This window comes from Mercenaria mercenaria, chromosome 19, assembly GCF_021730395.1.
Source record: "Mercenaria mercenaria strain notata chromosome 19, MADL_Memer_1, whole genome shotgun sequence".
NCBI classification, from domain to species: Eukaryota; Metazoa; Mollusca; class Bivalvia; order Venerida; family Veneridae; genus Mercenaria; species Mercenaria mercenaria.
In genome coordinates this window covers 40,711,491-40,720,457 of record NC_069379.1, presented here as the reverse complement: position 1 = coordinate 40,720,457, position 8,967 = coordinate 40,711,491, and the positions used below count along the sequence as shown (strand labels likewise).

The window sequence follows — 8,967 nt, the reverse complement described above, 5'->3', positions numbered from 1 at the left end:
TAACAACATGTAGTTATATAATAATGTAATTATTGTACGATTAATACTGACATTTATGCATCTCCTGTTGTAAAACTACGAGGCAGCACTATATGAATAAACTGGTATTTATATGGTTTACAGTTTGCACTGTGCAGTATTCACAAGCTACAATTTGATAAGTAAAGTTTGAAAAGAATAAATCAATAAAACGGAAAACCTGGAAACATGCAAGTGCAGCTTTCGAATCATCTAAACCGACGCAGCTTTCGAATCATCTGAAACGACGCAACACATGAACCCATCTGAATCGGCATAGCAATTATGAATCATAAAATGAAGAAATGAATGAAAAAATGTTCTCGTATTACATTTTCTAAAGTGAATCAGATCTTTCGTATTATTGATTAAACAGACTGAAAGTTTCTCCTTTAAGACTTCAATTTGACTTTTAAATTGCATGAAAAAAGATAACTCTGAAAAAAGCATTATCCTCGTAATCTATCCAGAAATCTGCCGAAACAGCCTTTTTATGATTCAGTATCTGCTGTGTATTATACCGGGTTCATGAACAGACTCAATCAAACCGAGTCTGCAATTTTCACTGTTTGCCTTGTTTTCGGTGCTTCCGAGGGATCTACTTTTCAGATTTTATATAGCGCCGCGTTTATGACAAAATGCGTTCAAACGCGCTTTACTGATAAGATAAGAATGTTTCTCATTGCAGAGTTGGTGCAGCCGTTCTGCGCCTGCGCGGAATTATTATCCATTGGAGCGCACGGCAAAATTACTCATTTTTTTGCATGTTCGCATGCATTTAGAGTATCAAATGCATAATATACTGACTAGAGGTTAGGGTTAGTATCACCATGGTTACAAAATGTATACATTTAAGATATTTTCTTTCAAATTTAGTTAATCCGGTATATACCGGAGTCTGTAATATATCACAGGTGCACCAACTCTGTATTTAGTCACAGCCATAAGATAAACGCATAAATTGAAGCAATTACTCACAGCTGACAGAGCAGGTCAGTATATCTTTATAAACTTTGGCATTCGAGAGGGCACACAATATTTACGGATGAAAGACATGGTAAATGTCAAAGGTTATTTCAAAGATAATTGAGATTTCTACGTGAGGTTTTATATTCCAGTAGCTGTGGTGATAAGCTCGCGTGAGACAGATATAAGAAACAAACTACAGTCTTGCTCAATGAACACTCTAGAGTTGCTTCAAAAGATAGATGTGAAGTGTTATTTAATTTGGAAGGAGTATTAAAGAAGAAGATTTCTTACAAAAAAAAAACTGTTTTAAAATAAGTGCTTCTTGTTTAAGACAAAATACTGAAGGCTACGTGTTCCAGCGTATCGTGTTGTGAAATTGTAGTACTATATACTGTTTACTTCCAGTGTGTGTTTTCTGAAATTATAATCGTTTTTTACGTCGCAATAAAGGAACTGATTACAGGCAAAAATGAGTTTCCATTTGTGCAATTTTATCGTCGTTGCAACAGTTCTAGCTAGACCATGTTGTTTCATGGAAATAAGATTAGGAGTGATTCTACCTGAAGTGTCTAGTTATCCATGGAGCATTATGCATGTGATGCCAGCAATCGAAATGGCGGTTGAAAGCGTTCAACGTGACATTCTACCGGAACACAGAGTGTTCACTTATGTAAAGGATTCAGAATGTTCAGCGACTATGGGACCGTTAGCAGCGATGGATTTACACAAGGATAAACACGTCCATGTTCTCTTTGGACCAGTTTGTCCTTACGCTGTAGCGCCTGTAGCGAGATTTAGCCCGCACTGGAATGTACCGCTTATTACAGCGGGTGCAAGTGCATATGACTTTGACTATAAATCCGAATTCAAGCTGCTAACTCGAGTTCATGAAACATTTTCGAAAGAAGCTGATGCCATCATACAACTCGCATCCAAATTCAACTGGAAACATTTTGGCCTGCTATATCAAAAATATAGAAGGTCTGCACCAGGATATTCCGACTGTTTTCACAGAATATCAGCCATCCACTTAAAAATCAAGGAAACCTTTCCATGGTATGAAATATTCGTTAGGATTCTTCATTCTTCATACACAGACTTTGATCGCATTCTTAACTCAGCATCACAAAATGCAAGAAGTAAGTTTCCTATTATTTAGTACCGGTAACATTAGTTGTACTGTTTGATCAAGATTTCTGCTTTTTATCGACATTTCTATGTGTTCAAAATTTCATTATATACAACCTTATGTGAGTAAACAATGAATAAAGCAATATCCGCTACGACCTATGTTTCACAATGAAAACACGGTTAAAAATCTAATAAGAAACTCCATTCTCCTGGAAACAGTCCTTTCAGATCATAAACGCCTCGGTAGCCTAGTTGAAGAACGCCGGCCTTAAGTGCACGCGTTTGTGTGTTTACTCCCTGTCCGCATTATACCAGTGATATGAGATAAGGTACTAGCAGCTTCCTCGCTTGGCACTCAACATTTTTACTTATCAGCTCGGTGTCATTATGATGTGACTTGGTGATCTTCCAGTGAGTTAATACTATAAAATTTGACATTGTGCACCTGTTGTTCATATGACTGGAAAAAATCTAAATCTAAATAATAGCTATTGCAGTAGCTGAAGAATTTATACCATATTTTACAAATAAATGTTATTTGTTTTGTCATGGCAACGGTAATTCCAAAGCACTCATTCAACATGAAAACATAAATGTTTATAGATAAAAGGTCTGTTATGAAACCACAAATAGACAGTTAAGTTTGTTTTCCAGTAAGATCATTTTAACTCACAGTTCATAATTATTCAAATTTATGATGTTTATATAGTGATACGCATTATCTGGTGCATTAAAAACTTGAAAAATACAAGCCAGGCAGGTGCCTTCGCGTGTCTGAAATAATGCCTGGATGTGCATCTAGGGTATTCCATCAACATAAAAAGTTGACAAAAGCAACACATGATATATTATTGTGCCAATGAGACTCTAACCCCTCTCCACTTACCAAACATTCAATTAAGCTTACACTTATCTAAGGCTACATAAAGTTTCTTTGGTGCTGTTTAAAATAAGGTACTGACTTTCTTACGGTGAAAACATTGAAACGTATGTCAAAAACGTACACGACATGCATGAGGAAAATGATAATTAATCTTTCATTAATAATCTATATTCAGTTATTGTAATGTGTGGCAGTCCAGATTCTGTCAGAGAATTGATGATTACAGCAAATGAGCTCGGCTACGACAATGGAGAATATGTGTTCCTCAACATCGATTCAGGAGAAAGGTAAGACTACATTGAATGTACTTAAATTGAACAAGCATACAAGCTTGGCCTCTACATTGTCAAATGTATTTTCCCCAAGAAATAAAAGAATCCACTGAATGTATTCAAAGTTAACGGACACAGAAGATTGTGCCACAGAAAGAAAAATATGTGTTTCTCAACATCGAACTAGGAGTAAGGTATGTTTTCAAAGGCTTTTTGACACATGAGGTTGGCTTCTGCAATAAGTATATGCATGTTGAAACATCGATGTAGGAGTAAGGTAGGAATCTATTGAATATTCTCAAAAGTAACGAGTACAAGAGGTCAACTTTTAAAATCATTCAGGATATGTGTTTCTCAACTTCTAAGAGGCAAGTAAGATAGTAAGAATAATCGTCTCAAGGATTCGAAGATAATGAACATACGAACATGAGCTCGACCTCAGAAATGGAGAATAAGTGTTTCTCGACATCGATCTAGGAGGCAAGTAAGATTCTGTTTGAAGAATCTCAAAAATAACGGACACACGAGCTCGACTTCTGCGATGGAGAATAGGTGTTTAACATCGATCTAGTAGTCAAGTGGGACACTACTTCAGCATGTTGAAAATTCTAAAAAGTGTAACAGACACAGACAGGAATTCGGCCTTTACATCGATCTAGAAGTAAGGTAAGATTCCACTGAATATTCTCAAAGGTAACGAGTACAGGAGACCGCCTTCTAAAATTATGTACGGTATGTGTTTCTCAACATCTATCTAGGAGGTGACACAAACTGAATATTTTTATCAAAGGTAACAAGCACTCAAGTTCGGCCTCTACGATAGGATACGTTTGTTTAAGTCATCTGTCTATGGGAAAAGTAAGACACAATTTGAATAGTCTCGATATCCTCGGCCAGTTTCGAAACAAAGACAAGAAACAATTAAGATATTATTAAAGGTAACGAGTGCACGTGCTCGGCCTCAAAAGAAGGAAATAATAGTCTAAGTGATGAGTAAGACTTTATTTGAATATTTTTTTCCTTTTTATTTTATGTGTCGTAATTTATTGCACTTACTGCGAAATATTGTTTAAACAAATCTGGCGGATCAATGCCTTTACGCTGATACTTTGGTTGTTTAAGACAGCAGTCTTCAACGTCTTCTTTTCACGACATTTTTCATTTAAATTATTTCCCCTTTTTCTTCTTTTGAGAAAAATTTGATTGATTCAAATGTATCTAGTTTGAGTTTGAAATTGAATTTGAAAACTTGAATGAAGATTTAGATAATCTTTCTAACTGAAAATTACGTGTGTAATATATCTAGTTTGTATTTGAAATAAAATTTGAAAAAAAAAAACTAAATTAAGAGTGAGACTTACATATTCTTATTTAGATATACTATATAATTGAAAATTACGTGAGTAATACGTAACTTCATAGCATTCAAGAATTCATTATACTAAAATCTGAGTGACACATATTTCTTAACTCTTGTAAATATTTAATGACTACTGTTATGTGATTTTTCAGTGAAAACAACTTTGAGTTGCCTTGGTATAGAGAAGAGGATACAATGGAAAGGAACAATAAAGCCAGAAAGGCTTATGAGGCCCTAATGCGAATATCACTGCTCAAACAAAAGAGTCTTGAATATAGCAGTTTCAGCAACGAAGTCAAGCTTAGAGCAAAACTACGTTACGAAAACTTTACGTCCTATGAAGGGGAGGTGAGCGAACTTTGTTTTACATTGTGTCGGTGATTGTCGTATAAAAAGCCAAGGACAAACTCTAACAGGTGAATCTACATTTAAAGCACGCAGCCGCACGTTGAAATTTGAGAATGTGAAACTGTACACACGTACACAATGGCTGAGCACATGTACACATGTACACATTAACAACAATGCATTTTTTCATCGATGTGTATAACTCATTATTTTTAGAGTTCACAAACGCATAAATCAAAACAGAACAATTGTGAGACGGTAGAAAATCTCACACATCTGTGATTTATCTATTGACAGTAAGAACAGCGTAGTCGAGATCGGTCTGTGTGGATGGCATAACACTTGTAGCATGTGCAGTGCATAGATAAAACATACCAATCACAATACAATATTATTAAACGTTTTCTCATTCATTACAATTATAACTTTGACGTATATTTGCAGGTAAACAGTTATGTAGGTGCATTCCATGATGCGGTAGTACTATATGCACTTGCTTTAAACGAGACGATCGAAGCTGATGAATCAGTCACTGACGGTTCAGCAGTTACACGACGAATGTGGAACAAAACATTCAACGGTAAAATGTATCTTGTTGTTCAAGAAAAAATTCATATACGATATCATTATCAATTAGTAAAAGTCAATTCTTGTTGTATATTATAGGTATAAAAGTTAACGTACTCTTGCTCTACTGTCACAAACAAGCCACATTCCAAGAACGCAGTCTTTCAAAGAAAACTTAAAAGCAGTGTACGTGTATGATAGGCATATACAAATAAAACACAGACAAATTGAAACAAATAGAAAACGAGAACAAAACAAATACATCAGGTGCAAATTGATGAAAGTGTAGATTCTACCTATAAGGGCTGAACACCATAGGACCAGTTCAAGATAATTAAAGGTTACAGGCAATGAAATACTTCTCTGATGAACACTTTCGTATTAAATACCTTCCTATTTATATCAAGCGAGAATGGTTCAGACAAATATTATCAGAACAATTAACTGACAAATACAATATATTAACAAATGTTGTATTTTTACACCGTTGACATTTGTTTAGGACATTTTATAAACAGAAATTAATAACATCACACTATTATATATAAACAGCTGTTTTGACATGGCTCTGTAAATATTTCTGTCTTCTGTACTAACTATAAAATGATAGATGCCATATCTATAGGTAGAAACAAAAAGAAATATCAGTATAATTATGAATTGTCTTCAAGTATTTAATTTTCTCGCATGAACGTTTCATATGCACGTGTGGATAATCGACTCAGTTAATTTTATTAAGGTATCACAGGTAGCGTAGTTATAGACGAAAACGGTGACAGAATAATGGATTATTCACTTCTAGATATGGATCCAAGCACAGGAAGATTTCAGGTTATATGTGGAAACATTAAATATTTATTTAGCAAGAGTACTATACAGGTCTTGAATGAGCACGTTAAAACTGAGTTCTTGCATTCAGATTTATTTTTTAAGAATGAATGACGACTCCATTGTAGACTTTTTAGACAGTATTTTATGTTACGTTAGTAATATCATACCTACTCCTGCTTATATTATCGATAATATTAGTTTTTGTGGTTTTTTTCTTACAGCCCTTCTGAGCTTATGTCTTTAAAAATGTATTTTGTTTACCTTTACCTAAACAATTTAATAATTAGATACTGATTTCAGTCAAGAAACTGGTCATCAGATATATGTATCTAAGCTTAGTATATAAACTAACTGTATATAGAGACAGCTGCAATCACAATTATGTGTTATCTAGAACAGTCGTGTGTCAAAAACATTCTGCTGCATAAAGTATTTACGTATGATATAAACTACTGTTTTTATACATAAACATGTTCATTATATGTTAACATAAATACAGTGAAGTATACGTAATTTTTCATTGTTCTAAAAATATAAATAAAATGTAGGTATAGTACATGTTTAGAGTACGTAGTGGAAGGGTCCTTCGAATAAAAGATATTTATTATTATATCAGGTTGTCGTAAATTATATCGGACAGTCGAAGGAGCTCGTACCTTTACCAGATAGACGAATACATTGGGGAAATGAGTACGACAGTGCCCCACCAGATACTCCCTCATGTGGTTTCGACAATTCAAAGTGTGAAAACAATGGTATTGTATGCTTTATAAAAGTATTCAATGCGTATTATACAGAAGCTCACGTATTTTTCATGGTCGAAGTTAAATATGATTACATCTATATTATCTGTGAGTTATGCTTCATGACGTTAGTACAGCACTTTGTACTATGTTTAATTATGTCTAGACGGTTTTTACATATTGTTCTTCTAAATTAAATTAGATCCATTCTTCATAAATATGTGGAAATATTTAACTAACTCACAGTTTACATCGATATAATAATATACCGTGTTAGCTTAAACATAGGTTCTTTTATGTCAGTCATTTTTGTAAACTTGTTGGTTATGTTTTCTTAGGGGAGTCAACTGACACATCAACCTCAAAGTCTTCATCACGAAGAAAGGTCGAGGACATGTTAGAGAGTTTGCAACTTACGCTTTCAAAAATCACAGAAGCAGTTCAAGGGCACAATGCCAGCCTTGTAGCAATGACAAAGCTAGTCAAAGAAGAAGCTAGATTTGATGGTGATTCCTAGGTTGTAATAGAGAAAGTTATTTGGCAGGATCAAAAATCTTACATTATAACACATGGAACGGTATAATTGTATGTTAATATTTCATAAATTGTGAAACACTTGGACGGATATTGCATATCACACGATTATGTATGATGTTGATATCTTTAATACGACAGTACACTAGAATGTATATTGCATAATTATAAACATGGTGAAAGTACTATCTGTATGTTGATATCTTTAAAACGATGATATGTGTATTGTATATCATAGGAAAATGTACGTGCTAGAATCTTTTGTTGCAAACATAGATTTAAGTCAATGCGATATCATGACAAAGCGACGCACGCTTAAAAATATCAATTAGTTAAATAAAGTGTATACTCATTTCATTCTTAACTTCGTTTGATTGTTTTCGATTCTGCATAGAAGAAAACGCTGTATGCAAATGTATTTCAGGTTTTTGTTTGCTTCAGTCACATTAACCCATCCTTTAAACTACTCCCCTCTTAGAAATTATTATGTATAGAAAAGACCGGATAGTTTTTTAATTATCGAAAGGATATTACAAATCCAAAAGGATATGGGGTATAAAGGACTAAAATGAAAGATTTCATATTGACTACTTTTTGTACAACCTAAATTTAAATTGACCTTTAAAATAAAAATAGATTGCTCTCAAAGAAAACAAAACTCTCTTTATTTATCAAGAAATCTACTGAAACACACGTTTTGTAATTTCTGATCTAATTAAAGTTAAATGCATGAATGGAAGTTAATATCACTAAATTTTTCAACCCTAGCATTTGCGAGAGCTTACAAATTAAGGGATAAACAACATAGCAACTGTCAATGATAATCTCATTTTTTTATCAAATTAGCAAGCAGGTGTTTTTTATATATCACCAGCGTGTGATGCTAGCAATCGAAATGGCGACTGAAAGGGTATTAGGTAACATTTAACCGGAAAACAGTGTGACAGTGTACGTGAACGATTCAGAATATTAAAAGACTACGGAACCATTAGCTGCGAAAGATTTACGCCTGGAAAAACAGGTCCATGCCCTCTTTGAACCAGTTTGTCCTTATACTGTATACCCCGTAGTGAGATATAGTCAGGACTGGAAAGTACCAGCTATAACAGCAGGTGCTAATTCATATGACTTTGACAATAAATTCAAATTCAAGCTGCTTACTTGAGTTTAAAAAATCAAATGCAGCTGATAACATAATAAAACTTGCAAACAAATTCAACTGGACACATTTTAGTCTATTATATCAAAGCAATAACATGTCAGAAACAGGAAAATCCGACTGCTATTTCCGAATGTTAAGCAGCTACCTGA

The 8,967-nt window shown here is 34.0% G+C and overlaps 1 protein-coding gene across 1 annotated transcript; it reads left to right on the top strand.

Annotated features, from left to right (window-relative positions):
- Positions 1-1,040: 1,040 nt before the first annotated feature.
- LOC123542695 (atrial natriuretic peptide receptor 1-like) lies at positions 1,041-8,070 on the top strand. Its single transcript, XM_045328651.2, has 7 exons — positions 1,041-2,126; positions 3,177-3,288; positions 4,786-4,981; positions 5,426-5,561; positions 6,288-6,379; positions 6,996-7,134; positions 7,461-8,070. Exons 1-7 carry the CDS (start codon positions 1,457-1,459, stop codon positions 7,637-7,639), a joined length of 1,524 nt encoding a protein of 507 aa, XP_045184586.2. The 5' UTR covers positions 1,041-1,456; the 3' UTR covers positions 7,640-8,070.
- Positions 8,071-8,967: the final 897 nt, after the last annotated feature.

Excerpts from the sequence above, each read along its gene's own strand:
- LOC123542695 (XM_045328651.2), top strand. The coding sequence starts at position 1,457 with ATGAGTTTCCATTTGTGCAATTTTATCGTCGTTGCAACAGTTCTAGCT. Across the intron at positions 3,289-4,785 it reads AACATCGATTCAGGAGAAAG|TGAAAACAACTTTGAGTTGC; the intron begins GTAAGACTACAT and ends GTGATTTTTCAG. Across the intron at positions 7,135-7,460 it reads TTCAAAGTGTGAAAACAATG|GGGAGTCAACTGACACATCA; the intron begins GTATTGTATGCT and ends ATGTTTTCTTAG.